Below are 25,732 nucleotides of genomic sequence, written 5' to 3'. Positions count from 1 at the left end.
TTGCTGTTAGTGATCATCACTCTAACAATCAAAAAGTAAAAAAAAATCCCTGATCACTCCATCCAGAATAGTACAGTGTAACTATATTGAGAGTATTAAAGGAAAAAAATGTATTTATTTTTTTAACATACTGTCACCAGTTAGTATCCCTGATCACCGCCACATTAGTCATATGATGATGCTGTATTGCTATATATTGGAGTGTTAGACTTGACTTGTCAAATAAAGGTGATGTATTGGGTGTTTCTTGCATAGCTATGGAATACCGCTTTATTGTTAAATCTAGGTCAGGTTATCTTGCTATGAACCCTATTTTTGTGTAACCCTCAGGCCTGGATCGTACTAAGCTTATTAATTTAGCTTACTTGATGGGAAGTGACTATACCGAAGGAATACCCTCTGTTGGCTATGTGTCTGCCATGGAAATACTGAATGAATTTCCTGGATATGGGCTGGAGCCTCTGCTGAAGCTTAAGTAAGTCTTTTCTCTTATGGTAAATGGAGGGTGCAAGAAAACCTTCTTCTCCATTAAACTCTAAAGCTATTAATTTATTTTTAGTTATTTATTATATGGCAGCTTACCTTTTCTTAGTTTCCTTTTTTAGGCATTATTTTATTTTCATCTGGTGATCCTGTCAGCAAGTCTGTTTTTCAAGAGAACAAGCTGTCCTGCAAATATAGCAGAGTGTTGAGACAAACCATTTAACAGTGACAGGGGTGCTTACAATGATGATGATGATGATGATTATTATTATACAGGATTTATATAGCGCCAACTGAGGAGTGGCTTCGGTCTGGCCACTCTACCATACAAACCTGATTGGTGGAGGGCTGCAAAGATGGTTGTTCTGCTGGAAGGTTCTCCTCTCTCCACAGAAAAATGCTGAAGCTCTGTTAGAGTGACCATCGGGTCCTTGGTCACCTTCCTGACTAAGACCCTTCTCCCCCCGATCACTCTGTTTGGCCGGGTGGCTCGCACTAGAAAGAGTCCTAGTGGTTCCAAACTTCTTCCATTTATGGATGATGGAGGCCACTGTGCCTATTGGGACCTTCAATGCTGCAGACATTTTTATGTATCCTTTCCCAGATCTGTGCCTCGATACAATCCTGCCTCAAAGGTCTACAGACAATTCCTTGGACTTCATGGCTTGGTTTGTGCTCTGACATGCACTGTTAACGGTGGGACCTTGTATAGATAGGTGTGTGTCTTTCCAAATCATGTCCAATCAACTGAATGTACCACAGTTGACTCCAATCAAGTTGTAGAAACATCTCAAGGATGATCAGTGGAAACAAGATGCACCTGAGCTCAGTTTTGAGTGTCATGGCAAAGGCTGTGAATACTTTATGTACATGTGATTTATTTATTTTTTCTCAAAAATTTGCAAAGATTTCAAACAAACTTCTTGCACGTTGTCATTATAGGGTAATATAACAAAATGTGGGGAAAAAGTGAATCGATATGCACACTTTCCGGATGCACTGTGTGCATGTCAGGAATAGAGAGATGTGGGGGATAGTCCACCAGCCAGAGATGACAACCCTGCTTGGGATTTCAGAGCACACAAGCTACTGTTCTCTTTCTATTGTTTACGATGATGCTATTACCAGTATGTTTATTCCTTTTCTTTTTTTTCAGAGAATGGTGGGCAGAAGCTCAAGCAAATAAGAAAACTAGACCTAATCCAAATGATACCAAAGTAAAGAAGAAGCTTCGGGATCTAGAGCTTCACCCTGGCTTCCCTAACAAGGCAGTAGCCGATGCATATCTAAAACCAGTGGTAGATGAGTCCGAAGGAGCTTTTTCCTGGGGGAGACCAGACCTGGAACAAATACGAGAATATCCTTTACTGTATACTGAGTGATATTGTCCTAATGAATATTGGAAGCCTTGTCTTCTTCATTTGAAAGCTCTTTCAAAGAAATACAATGTTGTCTTTGATAGTTCTGACCTGCTCCTTGCCTAGTCAGTCATCCTTGTCCCTGATTTTGAGGGACTGTCCCTGATTTGGAGAAATGTCCCTCTTTCATCATCATGTGTCTCTCATTTTGGTCTGATCTATATAGTTGTATATAAAATGCACTTTTCTATCTTTCAAAACATGTTTTCCAGAGCTAAACCTTTCACCCAAATTCTAAATGGCTGCATTTGTACATTTTAAAAGCCAATATAAAGGAATAGTAGTGGTAATAAAAAGGCACTTTAATTTACCTTTTTTTTAAAAAAAATTGGGTTAATTCTCCTTTAACCACTTAAGACCCGGACCAAAATGCAGGTAAAGGACCTGGGCAGTTTTTGCGATTCGGCACTGTGTCACTTTAACTGACAATTGCGCGGTCGTGCGACGTGGCTCCCAAACAAAATTGGCGTCCTTTTTTTTCCCACAAATAGAGCTTTCTTTTGGTGGTATTTGATCACCTCTTCGGTTTTTATTTTTTGCGCTATAAACAAAAATAGAGCGACAATTTTGAAAAAAATGCAATATTTTTTCCTTTTTGCTATAATAAATATCCCCCAAAAAGATATAAAAAAATGTTTTTTTTTCCTCAGTTTAGGCCGATACATATTCTTTTACCTAATTTTGGTAAAAAAAAATCGCAATAAGCGTTTATCGATTGGTTTGCGCAAAATGTATAGTGTTTACAAAATAGGGGATAGTTTTATTGCATTTTTATTAATATTTTTTTTTTACTACTAATGGCGGCGATCAGCGTTTTTTTTTTTTTTTTTTTTTCGTGACCGCGACATAATGGCGGACACATCGGACAATTTTGACACATTTTTGGGACAATTGTCATTTTCACAGCAAAAAATGCTATAAAAATGCATTGTTTACTGTAAAAATTACAATTGCAGTTTGGGAGTTTACCACTAGGGGGCACTGAAGGGGTTAAGCGTGATTTCATATGTGTTTCTAACTGAAGGGGGGCGGCGCTGGACGTGTGACGTCATTGATCGTGTTTCCCTATATTAGGGAATACACGATCAATGACAGCGCCACAGTGAAGAACGGGGAAGCTGTGTTTACACACACCCCTCCCCGTTCTTCAGCTCCGGGGACCAATCGCGGGACTCCAGCGGCGATCCTGTCCCCCGGCCGCGGTAACGGAGCTTCGGACCGGGTCGTGGGCGGCTGGGCACTTAAAGAGCACGTACAGGTACTTGCTTGTGCCCAGCTGTCCCATTCTGTTGACATATATGTGCAGGAGGCGGTCCTTAAGTGGTTAAGGGGTGTGTCCTATGCCTACATATGTTTGCTAGTAGGTGTCCCTCATTCCTATCTCAAAATGTTGGGAGGTATGGGCATCGCACTGTCAAAACAACTTTATCGGCAGACTGAAAAAAAAGAGATTGGCACTTTAATGTAAAAGAAGAAACTTAAAGTGGAACTTCACTCTTTCAATCAACATTGACTATTTTTAATCCTTATGCTGCTAGCATTAGTAAATAGATAGGAAAGTATATCATATTTAACCACTTACGGACCGCCCGCTGTCATTATACGGCAGTTCTTTGAAGTGGAATATCGCTGTTATGGAAGCAGATAGCTGCTATAACCCCCAGTATCCACAGCAGGCGGTCCACTTTAACTACTTAAGCCCCGGACCATATTGCTGCCTAAAGACCCAAGGGGTTTTTACAGTTCGGGACTGCGTCGCTTTAACAGACAATTGCACGGTCGTGCGACGTGGCTCCCAAACAAAATTGGCGTCCTTTTTTCCCCTACAAATAGAGCTTTCTTTTGGTGGTATTTGATCACCTCTGCGGTTTTTATTTTTTGCGCTATAAACAAAAATAGAGCGTCAATTTTGAAAAAAATGCAATATTTTTTACTTTTTGCTGTAATAAATAACCCCCAAAAACATATATAAAAAAATTTTTTTTCCTCAGTTTAGGCCGATACGTATTCTTCTACCTATTTTTGGTAAAAAAAATCGCAATAATCGTTTATCGGTTGGTTTGCGCAAAATTGACCTTTGTTCAACCAAAATCACATCGGAATTCAGACGGAGTAAAAGAGAACATGTTCTCTATCTAAACTCCGACGGAATTCCTCGGAATTTCTGATGAGGCATAGACAGTCGGAATTTCAAGTCAGACTGACTTTTTCCATTGGAAATTCCGATCGTGTGTATTAGGCTTGGTGGTCAGTGGGTTTAAAAATTACATTGCACTTGTGGTCAGTAGGAGGAGGGATACTGCCCTGTCATTGGTATGAATGGGAGGAATAGTGCTTCCTCGTTGGTGTAAAAGAGAGAAATAGTTCTAAGTCATTGGTGTCCATGGAAGACATAGTGTTCCAGTGATGGTGTCGGTGGGAGGAAAGGTACTTTATCATTGGTGATAGCGGAAGGCTTGGTGCCCCATTTCAGTGAGAGGAACAGTGCCCTAAGACCAGATAAAGTTAAGCAAGAGCCACATTCAGCCTCTGGGCTGCAGTTTAGAGACCATTGAGCTAGAGGATAGTGGATGGGAAAGATGAAAGGATATTTGTTTGAGCTTGGGATTTACCTGCATCTGAAACATATGCTGCTATTTTCTTAACCACAAATACATTCTGTGAAAGCCGTTTTGGATGGTATCGCTCAAAGACAGATGAAGCACTGTTACCAGTACTAAAGCAGTTAAATGCCCAACAGGTAAGCCTGGGCTTTTTTTTTTCCAGGTCTTATGATAATTACTGATTATTTTGTTTAAAGCAAAAGTTCTCACCTATCATGTTGGTGAGACCTGTTTGCTGTATTAATGGGCAGAAAAGCTACATTTGAGAACACAAAGTTGTCTCTTTTTTTTTTATTAGTTTTAGAAAAGTACATTATCAAACAGAGCCTTTGGACATTACCCGGCTCAAAGGAAAACCATATAAAACAACAAAATAAAACTATCCCAACCAGGGGCGGACTGAAAACTCATGGGGTCCCCGGGCAATAGAAGATTATGTGGCCCCCGGGCTTACAGATGGCCACCAAGCCATGAGGCAGTACAGAGGCGGGGCAGCTAAAATGTCAGGATTTTCACATCAAAAGCATGTCGGTTTTGGACATATCAGGGACAGATGTAAAAAAAAACACTGATTTTTACATACTGTCCCTGGTTTTACTGAGCCTGGCAACCCTGATGGGGCCCCCTAGTGGCATGGGGCCCTCAGGCAGTGTCAGAGTGCCTCAATGGTCAGTCCGCCCCTGATCCCAACTGTAGTCACAACTCTGGTACCCCTCGATCAACAAGGGTAGCAGCATCACATGGTAGGCATTTAGGAGGTAGAAGGTAAGCACTATCATAGTGAGTAGGCACATATCAAATTTCAGCAAAACAAGCTAGGAAATTAAGAATGTAACAAAATAATAATAAAGTGCAGTATGAGTAACATATAGTCCCAGGAGGATAAGAAAAGGTTTAAGCGGGGGTAACCGGGGGGGGGGGACCACACCAGGTAAACCCCCACATAGCCCCTCCTTGTCAGGGAACATAGAATTTACACACCATCCACTTAATCTAGCACAGTATCGTCTCTAGCATTAGTAGTGGATGGAAATTCAATCCAAATGTCCCAGACCTTATGATATTTTTTGGGGGCAACCTCCAGGAGAGATGTCATTTTATACAATGGGACCACTGAATTATCCAATTTCTTCCAGCTCTCCAAAACTATGGCTTTTCTAGCATAGAACAAAAGTGTTCTGAAGGCCCTAGAAAAAGCTAGATGGTTGACCAAGCCCAGGAGACAAACGGGCACCATTTTGAGGGACAGAAATTGTGGCTACTAAGCAAATAAACTAAAATATTGTCCCAAAATGCTTGTATGTGGGAACAGGACCAGAAAACATGAAAAAAAAATCTGCTGGTGTGTCTCCGCACTGCCAACAATTGGGTTCCATTGTGAGGTGGATTCAGTGTAATCTGTGCGGCGTAAGGTAGGCCATGTGGAGAATTTTGAATTGAATTAGTCGATCTTGTGTGGCCACAAATTGAGTAAGAACATATATTCTTGAATCTGTATTTACATTATACGTGTACTCAATTTTTCTTCTGTGTTTGTCCTCAGACTCAGCGCCGAATAGATTCTTTTTTTCGAGTGGAACAGCATGAGGCTCACACTCTGAAGAGTCAGCGGCTGCGTAGGGCTGTAACCTGCATGAAGAGGAAGGAGAAAGACAGCGTGACTGCGGAAGTAGAGGAAGCCACTGCCGTTATTGAGAAAGATGATGGAAACCAGACAGGACCAAAATCCAGTAAAAGACGTAAAAAAACACCAAGTAAAAAGAGAGACGATAAGGCTGAACCAGAGAGTCCTGACAAGGTCTGTGTGGAGGGCGGCTTTATTGGGTCCAGTGTAAGACCCCTGTCTTCTTATAATGAAAACTCATTCACAGGCAGTGATTCGGAGACAAACACTGGTACAATAAGTAAAAAGGGATCAAAAACAAGCAAAGCCAGCACTGCTGCCCCAATTATAAAGGCAGACAAAATGGAGACAAGCAGTTCGAGTGAGAATGAAGAGAAGGTGGTGCTTGTGACTGCCAAGCCTGTGTTTCAGGGCAAGAATAAAAAGTCAAGGACTGCGAGAGGAAGAAAGAAATGATCATGGGCATATACTGTATATATAACTTCATTCATTGTTCTGTATATGAACTTGATCATGATTTCTACAGCGACTTGTATAATGAAATTTAGCATTTGTTGTCATGGCTGCTTTTATTTCTGCTGCTGCAGTCAGGACAAGAACATGCATTTTTTTTTAACGTATCAACTGTCATAGCTATACATCTGTATGCCCTCTAGTAAAGAGAACACTGCATGACAGAAACCAATATTTTTCTAACTACATTCTGTGTAAAAGCTAAGTTCTGACATTATAATTAATAATAAATTAATTTGGCACAAAATTGTAAAGAATTGTAAGATACTTTCCCTCCTTGACGTCACATAAAGTGGTTTGTAAACCCTCACATACCGTGCCTTGCAAAAGTATTCACCCCCCTTGGCATTTTTCGTGTTTCATTGCCTCACAACCTGGAATTAACATGGATTGTTTAAGGATTTTCATCATTTAATTTACATGCCCACAACTTTTAAAGATTTTTTTTTTTTTTGTGAAGCAAATAACAGAAAAAGTCAATGTGCATAACTATTCACCCCCCTAAAGGCAATACTTTGTAGAGCCACCTTTGGCGGCTATCACAGCTCCAAGTCGCTTTGGATAAGTCTCTATGAACTTGCCACATCTTACCACTGGGATTTTTGCCCATTCCTCCTTGTAAAACTGCTCCAGCTCCTTCAAGTTGGATGGTTTGCGCTTGTGAACAGCAATCTTTAAGTCTGACCACAGATTTTCTATTGGATTGAGGTCTGGGCTTTGACTAGGCCATTCCAACACATTTACGTTTTCTCTTAAACCACTCAAGTGTTGCTTAAGCAGTGTGTTTGGGGTCATTGTCCTGCTGGAAGGTGAACCTCTGTCCTAGCCTCCAATCACACACAGAGTGGTACAGGTTTTGCTCAAGAATATCCCTCTTATTTAGCACCATCCATCTTTCCCTCAACCCTGACCAGTTTCTCAGTCCTGACTGCTGAAAAACATGGGGATGGTGTTCTTTGGGTGATGTGTTGGGATTGCGCCAGACATAGCGTTTTCTTTAATGGCCAAAAAGTTAAATTTTAGTCTCATCAGACCACAGCACCTTCTTCCATACATTTCGGGAGTCTCCCACATGCCTTTTTGCAAACTCAAAACGTGCCATTTTGTTTTTTGCTGAAAGTAATGGCTTTCTTCTGGCCACTCTGCCATAAAGCCCAACTCTATGGAGCGTATGGCTTACTGTCTTCCTATGTACAGATACTCCAGTCTCTGCTGTGGAACTCTGCAGCTCCTTCAGGGTTACCTTAGGTCTCTGTGCTGCCTCTCTAATTAATGCCCTCCTTGCCCGGTCAGTGAGTTTTGGTGTGCAGCCGTCTCTTGGTAGGTTTGCTGTTGTGCCATGTTCTTTCCATTTGGTTATGATAGATTTGATGGTGCTCCTAGGGATCATCAAAGATTTGGATATTTTTTTTATAACCTAACCTGGACTTGTACTTCTCAACAACATTGTCCCTTACTTGTTTGGAGAGTTCCTTGGTCTTCGTGGTAGTGTTTGGTTAGTGGTGCCTCTTGCTTAGGTGTTGCAGCCTCTGTGGCCTTTCAAACACTTAGATTGCACACAGGTTGACATCATTTCACAAATTATGTGACTTCTGAAGGTAATTGGTTGCACCAGAGCTTTTTATTTCTGAAAAATAGTTTTATGTATATATTTTTCTAATTTTACTTCACCAACTTAGACTATTGTGTTTTTAGATCTATCACATATAATTCAGATTAAAAAAAACATTTAACTAAAGGCTGTAATGTAACAAAATAGGTAAAAAGCCAAGGTGGGGGGGTGAATACTTTTGCAAGGCACTGTATAACCAGTGAAGTGAACAGCCTCAGATCATATACATGTAAAACTTATGTAGGGAGATTTGTTTCATCTCTGTGTATCTGCTGTCTTCAGCTTTTTATACTGTTTAGAAAGTGCACATGGTGTTAGATTTTCTCGTCTTGGTTAACACTGCAGTGAAGCCTGGGCATACAGCCAAGACAGCTGATTGGAGGAAAGGCACGCACCCCGTTTGCTCATAGGTAGAGACTTTCAGAGCTGATCATTGAATAGTTTTAGAGCTCTGCTAATCTATTTATAGCATTCTCCCCAACACAAAATCCAGGCTTCTTTTATTACATGTGACCAAGAACTTGTCAGGAGTTATCAGGCTGATAACAGAATAATGGAGCAGGAGACAGCTACTGGACATAGTGCTTTGAAGAGATAACAAAACACTGCAGATATATGCGCCCAGCTCAAATTTCATGAATAAGATTTTTTTTTTTATCCCACTTTGAAATAACAAGACAAAAGCTTCACAATTTTCCATGTACAGTAAATACTGCCAGGCAATTATGTGCAGAACAGCATGAAATACTTGCTCTAAAGTGTATAGGTACCATACAAAGAAAGTTGTCTTATCTGTAAAAAAACTGACACCCCTGAAGTTGGGTAATTTTGTTTTATTCCCAGGCCTCCCCTCCAGAAAAGCTTCTTTTTTTTTTTTTCCCCCCCTCCTTATCTTCATACTATTGTTTCACCACTTCTGACATACTAACTAAAAGTGATTTGTAAACCTCACCAGGGGCGGGCCGGCCAGGGGGAAAAGGTGGAGATTTGCCTCCAGCTACCTTGTATTCAAACGGCCACGCTGCCTGTCTGCTATATTTTTTCCTGTAGATTGTAAAAGTCGGCCACGGCGGCCGCCGATTGGCTGGCTGCTGCATTGTGGGAGTTGTAATCTGCAGCTGTAGTCTGCACTGCTGCACGGTTACTGGTGGCGATGGATGAAACTGAGCAGCGCAGCAAACTACAACTTCCAGGATTCTCGGCAGGCAGGGCATGGCAGGGGACACATCCTGTGATTGGCTCAGGCTGGGGGCTGGCTGGACTGTGAAATTTTCGGCAGCGCCGTGAAAAAGGTCCCACCCTCCTTCTAGAGCAGCTCATGTGATAGACGGAACACTGCGTCTATCACACAAGCTGGTCTAGGAGGAGGGCGGAACTTCCGTCACAATGCGGCCGAAAATTTCAGACAGCTCTGTGACACAGCGTGAGATGCATAGTCCACGCACTGACTGGCACAGTAAGTGTGATGATGGTGAGGCTGCAATGAGGACACAGGTGGCAATAAGGGTACAGCAAGGCGACAATAAGGGCACAGTAATGTGGCAATGAGGGTACGGTAAGGCGGCAATGATGGGCATAGTGAGGCGGCAATCATGGGCACTGGTGAAGCTGAATTTATGGGCACTGGTGAAGCTTCATTTATGGCCACTGGTGAGGCTGCATTGATGGACATTGGTGAGGCTGCATTTATACACACTGGTGAGGCTGCATTGGATGGGCACTGGTGAGGCTGCATTGGATGGGCACTGGTGAGGCTGCATTGGATGGGCACTGGTGAGGCTGGATTGGATGGGCACTGGTGAGGCTGCATTGATGGGCACTGGTGAGACTGCATTGAAAAAACAGGTGGGCATGAATGGTGAGCTGATTTGGTGGTTCGATGGGCCACTTGACTGGACTTGCCCCCCAGGTCTAAGGCTGCCAGCCCTCCCCTGACCCTCACCTTGTGAAACAACCCATTACATTTTAAAATAAAATTGGAAAGCAAAACATTTTTGTATAGAGATTATAAAAAAGGGGAAAAAAGTGTGTGTATATTTATATGTATGTATGTATGTATGTATGTATGTATGTGTGTGTGTGTATATATATATATGTGTGTGTATGTATATATATATATATATATATATATATATATATATATATATATCACACACTACATTTTATTTATTTGTGTGTGTAATATATATATATATATATATATTATAATATTTTTTTTAAAGTAATCGCAATTCACTCTGTTTTAAGCTGCATAAGAGCTGGGAGAGGAGAAGCAACAGCACTGATCTTCCCAGTGAATGCCTGTGCAGGGGTGTGTGTGTCAGGACAAGTCTCATCATTGGAGGTGAGCACACTGAGTTCCCAGCACAGTTAGAAAACTGACCACGTTTTTCTTTCCTGCCTAGTATGGTCCGTTTTTAAATAGGAACTAGCAGGAACACCAGTGATTTCACATAAAGGAAGCGATAAAAAGAAAACAGGCTACTTTTTCATATAAGTACATGGTAGACCAGGTACTTATCAGGAATATGAAATGCTGGGGTAACAAACACTTGAAGTTTGTCAAGCCTAATCTAAACTCTAAGGTCCAATAAAACAAGTATTTATTGTGTAATATTTTAATTGAGTTTAATGCCATCTGTTGGCATTTGTTTTTATTGTAACATTTTGAATTTGCTTATTGAAAGCAAGATGCAGGATGGTGTTTGGTCATTCCTGCTTATTCATTGGCAATAATTTGCATGCCTAAAATATTAAAGCGGGGGTTCACCTGCAATTTTTTTTTTTAAAAGTCAGCAGCTACAAATACAGCAGCTTCTGGCTTTTAAAACATGGACACTTGCCTGTCCAGGTCGGCAGCCGAAGCCGAGCGGTAGCTCGGCTTTCGGCTTCCCCCGCCGCCATCCTCGGTGAGGGAATTGGGAAGTGAAGCGCTGCGGCTTCACTGCCCGGTTTCCTACTGCGCATGCGCGAGTCGTGCTGCGCCGTTCCCGTTGTGTTCTGGGAGCCGAGTGTTTCCCAGAACACAACGGGGGGGGGGTTGACGCGGAGGGGTCGGACTCCCGCGGGAGTCTACACCAGGAAGTGGTGCAAATACCTGTTTTATACAGGTATCTGCACCCCCTCCCCCCTTAAAGGTGTAAAATGTGACACCGGAGGGGGGGAGGGTTTTGAAAAGTGGAGGTTCACTTTTGGGTGAACCTCCACTTTAATATGGAAAAATTGGGAAATATAGTTCCGCAATCAGATTTTCACTTCTTAGACTCCTTACAGTTTATTGTGGGTTTCCTTTTCACCCCTATCTATTTGTTGACAGCTTCCACTGGTTCCATGTTAAGAATTTGTCATGTTGTTTTGAGTAAATGACAAGAAGACCAAGCAAGTTCTGGCTTCCAAACAGACTGTTTCCATGCTTTTAGAAGACGGTCTTCCAAGGTTTCTAGGCAGGAAAATTATGGATTTTCCCATTCATTAGGCCTCCTGCTTCATACATTCAGAGGTGTTAAGCCTCATACACACGATCGGATTTCCATCAAACAAATCCGTGGAATTTTGTCAGAAGGACGTTGGCCGTGAACTTGTAATGCATACAGACTGCAGAAATTTTTCAGCCAACATGCACAAAATCATGTGTTTTTTCTGCTCTTTGGCGCCACCCTTTGGGCAACTTCTGCTAATGTTGTGCTATGGTTAGCATTGGTTCGGAGCATGCGTGTTTGTACTTTTGGATTTTATTTTTTTTCAGAAATTCCGACAACAATTTTCCGACAAAACCCTGCCATCACACATTTGTTGTCAGAAAATCAGATCGTGTGTACAAGGCTTTAGATGTCATTGGAACTCCTATTATACAGGTATCCATTGGGCCTTCAGAAGTATGCCATTTGAATTTGGTAGACCTCTAAATGGATATCTGTATACCTCCTACTTTGGATGCAATGTTACTGTATGACAACAAGGGTGCATCTTGCTTATCTTTAATTTTTGGTGAGTTGTCATAGCTGATGTGGGGCAGTCTACTCCGCACCTGTTGTCTCTAATCTTGGTTTGTATTTTACAATAATTTTTATGCTGCTTTGAAAATGCAGAGTTTTTTTTTATAATCTATGTGGTTTAACATCCTTTTTCCTCCAAAAGAGTTACCTTTTCTCTTTCCTGGCATTGTATTCAAAATATTTGTACCTTTAGGCAAAAGGGGGTCCCACCCGGTACTAGCAAGGTGTAACTAATAAAGTGGCAGGTGAGTGTATATATTGGGGTTTGACAAACCTCGGGCGACAGGTCGCAATTGCGACTAGAATTAGCGACCTGGCCTGCACAGCTGGGGTATCCTGTGTCTCAATATGCCCCCCGCCGCGTCGACCGGTAATTGAGGCCGCAGCTATGCGGCCTTTTGCAGGTCTATGCTTCCTTCTGTGATCTGACGCCATCTTGTGGTGGCTGTTGGTATGACAAGAAGAAAACCAGCAATGCTAATGGTGCTTCCTGCCTGTTTTACTGCCCGCCCATCTCCTTCCCAAAGTGGAGAAGAGAAGGAAGTGTTTTCAGCCAACTGGCTCTTTTTGCCTAATGGTGAGTGTGGGGTGGATGGTTTAAATGGCTTCATATAGCCTTTTTTTTTATTTATTTTTTTAAGTAATTGTTTAAGTAATAATTTTCTAGCAAAAAAAAAATTACTTGGAACCCCCAAACATTATATATTTATTTTCTAACAACCTATTGAATAAAATGGAGGTCATTGTAATACTTTCTGTCACACCATATTTGCTCAGCGGTCTTACAAGCGCCCTTTTTTTTGGGGGGGGGGGGGGAATACACTTTTTTTATTGAAAAATAAGGCAACAGTTACGTTATCCCAATTTGTTTTTTATATTGGGAAAGATAATGTTACGCCGAGTAAATCCCAACATGGGAGGGGGCGAGCACGACACTCCACACCAGGGAGAAAGCCTTGCATTACTGTGTGGAGTTGCAGACAGAAGAACAGAAAGTGAGGATTTATCAGAAGAAATAGGGACATTTAAAAGCAAAATCAAAGGATGAGGTAAGTGAAGGAGGACTGCACTAAGGTAAAGGAAACTATTTAGGAAAACTAAATTGTACCTTTACAACCCCTTTAAGGGGGCAAATTCTTCCTTGGCTAAAGTGGTTAAACAGCAATTCTAGGCAACTAGTGATAGCAATTGTTGGATTGTTACCTAGATTTGCTCTTTGATGGCTCAAACAATCACCAACAAGTTCCATAAACAGTACAGAGGAACAAGGCCCAAAAGAACTATGGATTGACTTAGAACAAACAACTAAAGGTATATTTCTCTGACCAAATAAGTTCTGCAAATGCCATAATACACATTTTGATTCCGTCTTGTTGTAGCCCCTACCTGATGTTACTAATTGCAAAAGATATGGAAACCCTGAGCCACCAGAAATCTTAAAGCAGTTTTAGAGACTGTTTTAAAAAAATAAACATGTTATACTTGCAACTCTGTGCATATTGTTGCACAAAGTGGCCCCTTGCCTCTTCTTCTCTGAGTGCCCCATAGCGAACTGTGTGCTATGGGGCATCCATGTTGACCTCACCCCCAACCCCCTCCTCACAGGTTTTTATTGAGAGCAGCAGGGACCAATGGCTACCCACTATTGCCTCTGTGTCCTGTGAATATAGGAAGAGAGAGCAGTGCTGCTGCAGACAGTGCTGGATTGAAAATATGGTGAGCTCAGCCTTTGCTGCATTAAAAACTCAAACATTGGGCCCTCTGCTCCTTACTCGCTACTATCACTTGTAAACACAGACATCCAGCTTCTGTGTTTACAAGTAACAGTTCGTCTCCCAGCAGCTCCCACAGATCTGGTCTCCAAAACAGCTCTCACTGAGTGCAGAATAGGTTCAAGGGAGATGCAGGTGCCCAGGTTGTAGTGTGGATGCCTATACCCCTACTGGATAATCTCCCTGCAAGTGAGAGAGACCGAGCCACCTACAGTGTGTGGGAAGGTACTAGAGCCAGCTGAGCGCTTCAGCTTAATAAAGCAACAAAAGTAAGACACGTGGAAAATGGTGGCGCTTTTAAGGAGGGGGGAGAAGTTGGGCGCAGTGGGGGGGGGGGGGTGCATGCAAAGGTCAGAGCCTGAAGAGGGATGAATGTGAGTTGTGGATGGGGAATGCAGCTGTGGAAGAAGCCTAAACTCTGCACTGTGTATGCAGTGCACCTCTGAACTCTACACTATGTACATAGCGCTCCCCGAACTCTGCACTTTGTGCACCCCTAAATTCTGCACTCTGTATCAAGCGCACATCTGAACTCTACACAATGTATATAGCGCACCCCCAAATTCTGCACTTCGTGCACCCCTAAACTCTGCACTATGTATGAAGCGCACATCTGAACTCTACACTAGGTATATAGTGCTCCCCGAACTCTGTACTTCGTGCACCCCTAAACTCTGCACTATGTATGAAGCGCACATCTGAACTCTACACTAGGTATATAGCGCTCCCCGAACTCTGTACTTCGTGCACCCCTAAACTCTGCACTCTGTATCAAGCGCACATCGGAACTCTACACGATGTACATAGCGCACCCCCAAACTCTGCACCCCTAAACTCTGCACTCTGTATCAAGCACACATCTGAACTCTACACTATGTATATAGCGCTCCCCGAACTCTGCACTTGGTGCACCCCTAAACGCTGCATTCTGTATGAAGCGCACATATGAACTCTACACTAGATATATATAGCGCTCCCCGAACTCTGCACTTCGTGCACCCTTAAACTCTGCACTCTGTATCAAGCGCACATCTGAACTCTACACAATGTACATAGCGCACCCCCAAACTCTGAACTTGGTGCACCCCTAAACTCTGCACTCTGAAAAATCCCCCAAAAAAAAATCAAAAATCAAAACTCTGCACTCTGTATCAAGCGCACATCTGAACTCTACACTATGTATATAGCGCTCCCCGAACTCTGCACTTGGGCACCCCTAAACTATGAATTTTTGTTTAAACCCTGTCCACTTCATCTCTGTGCCTAACCTTTAATAAAGCCTGCATTAAGAAATCGGTGTCATAAGATATCTGTTTCATTAAAATATCAGATAAAATGCAGCAGGTACACATACAGGGATACTGGTTTCCTTTTCTTTCCTTCTGAGCTCTAGTCCATATAAGCTGTCTTGAGCACAACTTCACACTCTGAAATGTTCTGATAGGACATTTGTACCCGAGTCGCAGCTGTCAGTATCAGGATTCATAAGCCTTGCCCTTGTACGGAGAACATCAGTGACATTACCAGTGTGTAACTTACACTAAGAGTACGCTGCCTCTGGAGGGAATATCCAAGGCCAATATCCAAAGTGTTTTTCGACAAGGAACGTTTTTGTTATCCTGACACCCCGTGGCTTCAAGTGGTCCAAGTACAAGGTAATGTCGTTGTCATGCTACTTGGCTATAACTCACTAGCTGAATACTTCTCGCTTCTGTAAAGCTTTTAATAGAGGTCACGTAACCGTGACAAGAAGAAGCAGGGGATTGACTGTGAACCTTAACTAATATAACAAATCAAACATTTTAGCAGTGGAGACTATGCCGAGTGGGCCATTATATCTCCAATAAAAGAGTAATAACATAAAGAATTTATGGGTTTGTTCCTTTTTATATTAGGGTTTCACTTATGTGTTTGTTTTGTTTTTTTATATTACCTGTATTTAGCATTATTAATATTATTATTCAGCATTATAAATGCCGAATAACATACTGAAAAATGTAAACATATTCTGACACGATGATCTAAAAACTGCTATGTCATAGGCTTCTTGATTTTTGACATGCTAATGTCTGTCCAGAATTGATTACTGAGTCTCAGAACATTGTCAAAGCAATAACTTTTGAAAAATTAAATTTATATTTCCTAAGCAGCTTGATTATTTTTTTTGTATTATACATGTATGAGCATATAAACCTTAAATGGTAGGCAAAATTGATCACCCAGCAGGCATTTAGGGCCAGATTCACAGAAGAGATACGACGGCGTATCTCCTGATACTCCAATCGTATCTCAGAGATACGACAGCGTATCTATGTGACTGATTCATAGAATCAGTTACGCATAGATAGCCCTAAGATCCAACAGGTGTAACTTGTGTTACACCGTCGGATCTTAGGCTGCAATTCTAGGCCGGCCGCTAGGTGGCGAGGCCATTGCGGTCGGCGTAGAATATGCAAATGACTAGTTACGGCGATTCACGAACGTCCACGATGCCCGTCGATCTAAATTTACGTAGTTTCCGTAGCGATACGCGTCGTAAAGATAAAGCTAAGCCCTAGGTGGTCTAGCCAATTTTAAGTATAGCCGTCGTTCCCGCGTCGAAATTTAAAATATCACGTCGTTTGTGTAAGTCGTCCGTGAATGGCGCTGAACGCCATTTACGTTAACGTCAAACCAATGACGTCCTTGCGACATCATTTAGCGCAATGCACGTCGGGTAATTTGACGGACGGAGCATGCGCAGCACGCTCGGCGCGGGAACGCGCCTAATTTAAATGGTGCCCGCCCCATTTGAATTAGGCGGGCTTGCGCCGGGCGGATTTACGTTACACCGCCACAATTTTTCAGGTAAGTGCTTTGTGAATCAGGCACTTACGCTGTAAACCAGCGGCGGTGTAACGTAAATGGGATACGTTACGCCGCCGCTGCGTAACGTAAATCTACCTGAATCTGGCCCTTAATTCCACTAATATCTTTATAATAGCAAAAAAGCTAAAATGGTCATTTACATTTTTTACAGCTTGGAAGAATAAAGTTAACAAATAGTAGATACTATCTTCAGTAACGTCAAAATGAATGGGGAAACAGGTATGATCAATTTTCATTTCTATTTAAGGAAGTTGCTGTATATTGAATTCAACACTATAGATGAACCAGCACATACCATAAATTATTGAAACCAGAAACCTGCTCAGCATAAACATGCCTGATACCCCAAGGACTAGGCCACAAGGACTTTCCCTGTGATGTTGATACTGTCATGTGACTTCCTTAGTATGTGTCAGATGACCTCTCTGGTTCTTTAAACACTTCCTTGAGCAGTGTGTGTGTTTCTCAAGACTCTGTACAGTGGTGATAGCTGAGCTCCTTCAAGGACAGTTCTCCTGGTGGCACATGCAGTTTTATTATTCTGCTTAAGTTGGGAAAATAACCTATGCACCCTGTTCTGATTTTTGATCATTAAAAATAAACCTTAAAGTGGAGGTTCACACAGAAATGTTAATTTTTAACATTAGATTGAGGCTCATTTTGTCTAGGGAAATCGGGTAGTTTTTTTAAAATCGAAGCCGTACTTACCGTTTTAGAGATACATTTTCTCCGCCGCTTCCGGGTATGGGCTGCGGGACTGGGCGTTCCTATTTGATTGACAGTCTTCTGACGGTCGCATCTATCGCGTCACGATTTTCCGAAAGTAGCCGAACGTCGGTGCGCAGGCGCCGTATAGAGCCGCACCGACGTTCGGCTTCTTTCGGCTACTCGTGACGCAATGTATGCGACCGTCAGAAGCCTGCCGGAAGACTGTCAAATAGGAACGCCCAGTCCTGAAGACCATACCCGGAAGCGGCGGAGAAGATCGCTCTCTAAAACGGTAAGTACAGCTTAGTTTTAAAAAAAACTACCCGATTCCCTTAGACAAAATGAGCATCAATCTCATGTTAAAATTAGTTAATTAGTTAATTTTTTTTTCGGGTGAACTCCCGCTTTAAAGGAAAATTTCACCCGGTTAAAAAACTTTATTGCAATAAACCTAAAGCCCATACACACGATCAGACTTTTTGACAACAATGGTCCGACGGACGTGTTTGATCGGACAATCCAACCATATGTATGCTCCATCGAATAATTGTTTTAGTTTTTTTATCGGACAAATGTTTGCTGTGAATGCTCTAACACTTTTCGACAACAAATGTCCGATGGAACATAATCCTATCGTGTGTACACATGTCCATCGGACTAAAGTCCAAAGTACATACACGCATGCTCAGAACCAATGCTAGACATCAGACAACAATAGCAGAAGTTGCCCAAAGGGTGGCGGTAAAGAGCTGAAAAAACACGTGATTTGGTGAAAGTTGGCTGAAAATGTCCTGCCGTGTGTATGCATACCAAGTTCACGGCCAACGCCCATTCGGGGGAAAAATCCATGGAAAAGTCAGATGGAAGTCCGATCGTGTATATGATGCTTAACACACCTTTTTGAATATATAACTGCTATACTTTTTCTTCTACATAAAGATTTTGCCATGGCCTGTCTAACTTACCCCTGTTGCTAAATACAACCAAAATGGTGGCTGTGTACACTAAGGCTAGCCATACATTATACAATTTCCTTGTACACTTTTCCTTTAGATTTAACAAACCCCAATCCTAAACTCTTTCAATTTGTATGCAACCAGGCTGGCCCTTGAACTGCATAGTTGAAGGTAAATCTAAAGGAAAATTGAACAAGAAATTGTACAATATACAATGGGTATATAATAGTGTTGCTACCTCATCCCTTTAAACCTGAACACATATTAATTACACAGGTTCTGTGACTGATTAAGGGGGGTAATTAAACTCACTTGGTGCCTTATCTATATTAAATTAGCCTCAGAACCTGTGTCATTCATATGTGTTCAGGTTTAAAGGGATGAAGTGGCAACCCTACATGAGCCAGTGAATGGCAGGGCAGGGGGAAAGCAAATGCCTTGTTTGCCACCTCTGGGTTTGATTTTGCTGTGTTTTGAAGAACATGTGGGCAGTAGGGTTGCCACATCATCTCTTTAATCCAGGACACATATTAATTACACAGGTTCTGTGGCTGATTAAGGTGGTAATTAAACTTGTTGCCTTATCTGCATTAAATCAGTCTCAGAACCTGTGTAATTAATATGTGTCCTGGATTAAAGGGATGATGTGGCAACCCTAGTGGGCAGGGATTAGTCGCCTGCCACGTGGGGTTAGGGTTGCCAACTCACCCCTTTAAAACAGAACACATATGAATTACACAGGTTCTGAGGCTAATTTAATATAGATAAGGCACCAAGTAGGTTTAATTACCTCCTTAATCAGCCACAGAACCTGTGTAATTAATATGTGTTCTGTTTTAAAGGGATGAGTTGGCAACCCTACGTGGGGTCTCCTTTCCCTTCGTGGTAAGCACCAGTGTTGTCAACCTACCTGATTGAAATTTACTGACATGACACCCAAAATTTGCTGGCACAGCCAAGTTTTTACTGGCATTTCCAAAAGTTACAAAATTATAGTTTTAAGTGCAAATTTCAGTATTTAGGCTACGAACAAGCACAATATGCAATTAGCTTGATGATTAAAGGTAGATATTAAGGAAAACACATATTTCTTATTTTATTTTCAATATAATAAGTAAGTAGCTTAAGGACAGGACTCAGGAGAGCAAGAGTTTGTAATGCGACAGTGACACCGACAGCAGTGTGCAGCACAGATCACCGACACTACACATTCCCTCCTGAGTCACAGTGACCGTCTCTCTCCACGCCTGGTGGTCGATTCAGTCCACTCCAGTCCAAACAGCACTGACAAACCGCTCTCGGCTTGCCTTGCTCCTGACCTGCACACAAAGGGCTCCAGCTGCTCTGCTTGGGTCCCTCGCACTATGACATCACACTTCGCACTTAGGCACTCCCTCCACCAGAGCCGCCCTCTGCTGGCCCCACCCAACCACACTGTAATGCCGCATACACACGATCGAAAATTCTGACAGCAAAACCATGGATTTTTTCTGACGGATTGTTGGATCAAACTTGTCTTGCATATGCACGGTCACACAAATGTTGTAGGAACGTCAAGAACGCGGTAACATACAACACTACGACGAGCCAAGAAAAATTAAGTTCACTGATTCCGAGCATGCGTAGGTTTTTTGTGCATCAGAATTGCATACAGACAATCGGATTTCTGACAAGAACTTTTGTTGTCAGAAAAATTGAGAACCAGCTCTCAAATTTTTGTTGTCAAAAATTCCGACAGCAAATGTCCGATGAAGCATACACACAGCCGGCAACAAGCTCACATCAAACATTTGTTGTCGGAAAATCCTGTCCGTGTGTACGTGGCATAACAGGCACTGGGATGGTTTTGGCCAGCTCCAGACAGAAACTGTGCATGCACAGTTCCAAACCAAACGTAAGTTTACGTAGTTCAAATATGTTTTGTTTGTTTTTTCACTTTTTTATTCCTTTTTTTTGTAGCTTGTCGCTTACTTTTTTTAATTTTTGTATCATTTTCTTCTTATTTTTCTTCTTATTTTTCTTATTCTTTACTTTTTTATTTTATTCATTTAATTATTATTTCTTATTATTTATTTATTATCAAATTTTTTTTCCACTTAACTTTTTTTGCTATCACACAGGAGAAAACAATTTCCTGTGTGTTAGCAATTGGAGGTGACATGTTCTCTTTATTGACCCTGTCACCTCCAAAACAGGAGTCCTAGCACTGTGCTAGAACTTCTGTCACAGCTGAGATGGGAAGAGCACAGCTCTCCCCTCTCACTGTGTACATCGGCAGCAGGGACAGGAGACAGACTTGGTGGCCGGGGGGAGGATGGAGTCCTGAAGACAGAGCCAGCAGAGAGAGGTATGTGAGGAGAGGGGGAGAGGGGAGGACGGACAGGAGAACATATTTTACAAGTGTTAACGAGCAAGCGGATTCCCCCATAACTTGCCACCCTTAACTGTGTGTTCCGGGCGTCAGGGGGACTCCATGCTACTGTCGCACCTTGGAGCCCTGCCACCCCAAGGCCTGGCCTCAGTGGCCTTGTGGGAAATCCGGGCCTGTGTATGACCAGCTTTATACTTACTAGGATCCTGTGAAGCAATGAGTACATGGGAAGGGCTATCCTGTGCTTTACAAGTCCCGCCATTCTGTAAATGTGGCAACATTTTATTTTATTTGGCAAAATATTATTGTGTTATTTTTGCTGTTTTAGTAAATGTGCTAGGTTTGTTACAATACTCTATCATGGAAGCACCTTGTATTAAAATGTTTGTAAAATATAAATTAAAGACAATGAGAAAAATAATGTAAATATTAACTTCGAAACTTAAAAAAAATGACTAATAAAACCATTATAGTTTTCATTTATTACCATTATCTGATGTATTTGCTCTACATCCATAGAAAACACCCCAGTCTCTCTTACTGTGAAATGATTTGATTCATTGTAAGTACAATACCTATATGTCTACAACATGACCATTGTTATTGCACTAAGGCTTCTCATAAATGTTAAGATTGTCTTGTTCCACAAGCGGGAAATCAACCAGTTAATCTGGTTTAAAAAAAGACCAAAACCAAAAAAGTTCATCAACCAATAGAAGAGGAAAAAAATATATACAATCCTATATATACACAATCTTATACTACTTCCTTCCTGTGAACTGGCGCTCCGTCACACACAGCCACGCCTCCTGGCCCAGCATTGGACCACTGTACTGTCTATCATATGAGCAGGGGCAGGAGGCGTGGCTGTGAGTGACGGAGCTCCGGGTACATAGTAAGGAGATTGCGGCTCTATGTAATTCAGCGGCGCCCGTTCCTTCTCTTCCCCCAGAGACAGCAGGGATAATCTGATACTGATGGCAAAGGAGAGACTGCAGATGGGCACTGAACAGGCTGCATTTTGGTAAATGTATAGGCTGCAGATGGGCACTAATCAGGCTGCAGAGGGGCACAGATCAGGCTGCACTGAAACTTCAGATGGGCACTAATCACGCTGCATTGATGCTCACTGGCCATTATTTTGCTTCAAAGTGGTTTATTTTTTAAACTTGTTTTCCTGAAACTTCCCTCTGAAATTGGGGTGCGTGTTATACGCCGATAAATATGGTATCTTCACAGTAAAGAGCTGTGAAAATGTGGAATTGACTGTATTCTTTCCTAAATGTACATAATATATTTGGATACTGACATTTATAGGTAAAGTTGATCCAGGGAAAATCCAATTTCCTCTCGGGGGATCAGGAAGGAATTTCTTCCCCTGCTGGATCATGCTTTCCTGGGTTTTATACCTTCCTCTGGATTATCTGTGGGTAAAGGATTGTGTAAATGGGATTGTTTTTTTTTTTTTTTTTGGTTGAACTGAGATAGACTTGTGTCTTTTTTCAACCTGACTAACTATGTAACTATGTAACCCCAATGAAGCATGATCCAATTTGTTCCGGCGGAGGGAAAAAAAATCGTTCCTGATCCCTCAAGAGGCACTCGGATATTCCCTGATTAAACTTTACTTACACATAATAAAACTGGATACTAATATTTATATCTAGGAAAGAATCCAGGCTTTTTTTTAAAAAAACAATCTACTGAGCTGGCCAGAACCAGCTCTTGAGGGAGTCTATTCCACATTTTCACAACTCTTACTGTGAAGAAGCCCTTTCATATTTGAAGATTAAATCTTTTTCAACAGACGTAAAGTGTGCCCCCTTGTCCTCTGTGATGATCTTAAAGTGAATAACACCAAGTTCACTATATGGACCACTTATGTATTTGTATATGTTGATCATATCCCCTCTTAACCACTTGACGACCCGCCCATAGCCAAATGACGGCTACAAGGCGGTTTATTAATTCAGGAAGGGCGTACATTGACGTCCTCCCAGAATCGCGCGCCCCCTGGGGCGCACACAAGGGAGTGTCCGTGACTGCCGGGTCCTCCTCATTGCGGATTACGGTAAATGGCTGCTGATAGCGGCCGTTTACCACGTGATCACTCCGTCAAATGACGGAGCGATCACTTGTAAAAAAAACGGCATCATGCCGGTTCCTCTCTCCCCTTTCTGTACTGATCTGTACATTGTGAGCGAAGAGGGGGAGGGATCGGTGGCAGTAGCACTGTGGGCTGGATTTGTAGTGCCCATAGTGCTGCTCTGTGACAAATGCGGCACTCATCCCATGCTCAGCCATCCCTCAATACACTGCCATACTCTGCAATACCCTGCTGTACTCTGCAATACCCTGCCGTACACTGCAATACCCTGCCGTACTCTGCAATATCCAGCCGTACTCTGCAATACCCAGTCCTACCCTGACATACTCTGCAATACCCAGGCAAACTCTGCAATACCCAGGCAAACTCTGCAATACCCAGCCATACTCTGCAATACCCAGCCATACTCTGCAATACCCAGCCATACTCTGCAATACCCAGCCATACTCTGCAATACCCAGCCATACTCTGCACTACCCAGCCATACTCGGCGATACTCTGCACTACCCAGCCATACCTGGCCATACCCAGCCATGCTCGGCCATGCTTGGCTGTACTCGGCCTCTGTATGTGGCCAGGCTGTGGAAGTCTCACACATGTGGTATCGCTGTACTCAGTAGGAGTAGGAGAATCTATTTTGGGGTATCATTTTTGGTATGACCATGTCGGCCGTCATATGACGTCCTTGACTTTGTGCGGGGATATCTGAATGATGCCTGCAGCTACAGGCATCATTCAGATATCGTCTTTTTCAGCCAGCGATTCCCTACACCATAAGAATGATTATAGTGGCTGTTCTGCCACTTGATTGTTCTTACGGGAAGCAAGAGGGGACGTCCCCCCCTCCCGCCGCCCTACGGTGCTTTTACCGACTCACTGCTACGATCAAAGCCAGGGTCGTTTTCTTTTTAATTATTTTAGGCTTTCCAGCCCAGAGGTGAGATGTGGGGTCTTATTGACCCCATATCTCACTGTAAAGAGGACCTGTCATGCCATATTCCTATTACAAGTGATAAAAATTTTTTGGGGGAAAAAAGGGTCAAACTAAAATAACGTAAAATGAACAATAATATATATTTTTTTAAAGAGCCCCTGTCCCCCGTGTGCTCGCATGCAGAAGCGAACGCATATGTAAGTCCCGCCCACATATGAAAACGGTGTTCAAACCATACATGTGAGGTATTACTGCGAACGTTAGAGTGGGAGCAATAATTTTGGCCCTAGACCTCATATGTTACTCAAAACATGTAACCAGTAAAATAATTTAAAGCGTCGCCTATGGGGATTTTTAAGTATCAAAGTTTGGTGCCATTCTACAAGAGTGTGCAATTTTGAAGGGTGACATGTTAGGTATTTATTTACTTGGCGTAACTTCATCTTTCACATTATGCAAAAACATTGGGCTAACTTTGCTAAAAAAAATATATATAATGTTTTGGGGTTCTATGTAATTTCCGAGCAAATAAATTATGAATTTGACATGTAGGAGAGAAATGTCAGAATTGGCCTGGGTGCTCCAGAACGCCTGAAGGTGCTCCAGAACGCCTGAAGGTGCTCCCTGCATGTTGGGCCTCTGTATGTGGCCACGCTGTGTAAAAGTCTCACACATGTGGTATCGCCATTCTCAGGAGTAATAGCAGAATGTGTTTTGGAGTGTAATTTGTGGTATGCATATGCTGTGTGTGAGAAATAACCTGCTAATATGACAATTTTGTGGGGAAAAAAAATCTTGATTTTGCAAAGAATTGTGAAAAAAAATGACAACTTCAAAAAACTCACCATGCCTCTTTCTAAATACCTTGGAATGTCTTCTTTCCAAAAAGGGATAATTTGGGGGGTATTTGTACTTTTCTGGCATGTTAGGGTCTCAAGAAATGAGTCAGTACTTCAGGTGTGATACATTTTCAGAGCTTGGCACCATAGCTTGTAGACTTTTCAGTCTTTTTTTTTCTTTTATAGCGCAAAAAAATCAAAAACCCAACAGTGATTAAGTATCACCAAAAGAAAGCTCTGTTTGTGTGAAAAAAAGGAAAACAATTCATAGGGGTACAGTGTTGTATGACTTAGTAATTGTCATTCAAAATGTGAGAGCCCCGAAAGCTGAAAATTGGTCTGGTTAGGAAGGGGGTTTAAGTGCCCAGTGGTCAAGTGGTTGATCTCCTCTTCTCAAGAAAGAATAAATTCAGTTTAGTTAACCTTTCCCCACAGCTGAGCTCCTCCATGCCTCTTATCAGTTTGGTTGCCCTTCTCTGCACTTTCTCCAGTTCCCGATATCCTTTTTGTGAACTGGTGCCCAAAATTTAACTGCATATTACAGATGACATCTTATTATTGATTTGTACAGGGACAAAATGATCTCTCTCTTTCTCTCTCTGCAGTCAATACTGTACCTCTCTTAATACAAGAAGGGATTTTGCTCACTTTGGAAATCGCAGCTATTAAGCTTACAACCTACCAAAACACCAGGATCCTTTCCCCACCATTGATTTCTCCAGCTGTTAGTATGTAAGGTGCATGCAGGTTTTTAGCCCCCAGGTGCAAAACTTTACATTAAAGTGGTTGTAAACCCTCTTGGAAAAAAAAACACCCTGCAAGATAAAGGCATAATGAACTAGTATGAATAGCAATCAGAGCTACAAATAGCCACTGATTACTGTATAAATGACACTGGCAGGGAAGGGGTTAAACACTAGGGCGATCAA

At 42.2% G+C, this 25,732-nt stretch overlaps 2 protein-coding genes across 4 annotated transcripts in view; both read left to right on the top strand.

The window, feature by feature from the left end:
- The window catches only part of ERCC5 (ERCC excision repair 5, endonuclease), a 50,092-nt gene extending 43,197 nt beyond the window's left edge, over positions 1-6,895 (top strand). For both annotated transcript variants that reach the window (XM_040336181.1, XM_040336180.1), the window contains 4 exons: positions 331-475; positions 1,640-1,840; positions 4,557-4,641; positions 6,048-6,895. In XM_040336181.1, the coding sequence (XP_040192115.1) occupies positions 331-475; positions 1,640-1,840; positions 4,557-4,641; positions 6,048-6,584 (968 nt within the window). In that variant the 3' untranslated portion in view covers positions 6,585-6,895. The remainder of the gene's footprint in view (positions 1-330; positions 476-1,639; positions 1,841-4,556; positions 4,642-6,047) is intronic.
- Positions 6,896-15,481: 8,586 nt separating this feature from the next.
- Positions 15,482-25,732, top strand: part of LOC120926344 (protein-lysine methyltransferase METTL21E-like) — a 36,106-nt gene continuing 25,855 nt past the window's right edge. Inside the window, exons 1-2 of one of the 2 annotated variants that reach the window (XM_040336178.1) lie at positions 15,482-15,675; positions 17,040-17,107. In XM_040336178.1, the coding sequence (XP_040192112.1) occupies positions 17,092-17,107 (16 nt within the window). In that variant the 5' untranslated portion in view covers positions 15,482-15,675; positions 17,040-17,091. The remainder of the gene's footprint in view (positions 15,676-17,039; positions 17,108-25,732) is intronic. The other variant, XM_040336179.1, reaches the window with a different exon arrangement.

The sequence above is a fragment of the Rana temporaria genome, chromosome 2 (assembly GCF_905171775.1).
Source record: "Rana temporaria chromosome 2, aRanTem1.1, whole genome shotgun sequence".
NCBI lineage: Eukaryota > Metazoa > Chordata > Amphibia > Anura > Ranidae > Rana > Rana temporaria.
The sequence above is the reverse complement of the archived record's forward strand: the minus strand, read 5'-3'. Positions and strand labels throughout refer to the sequence as shown.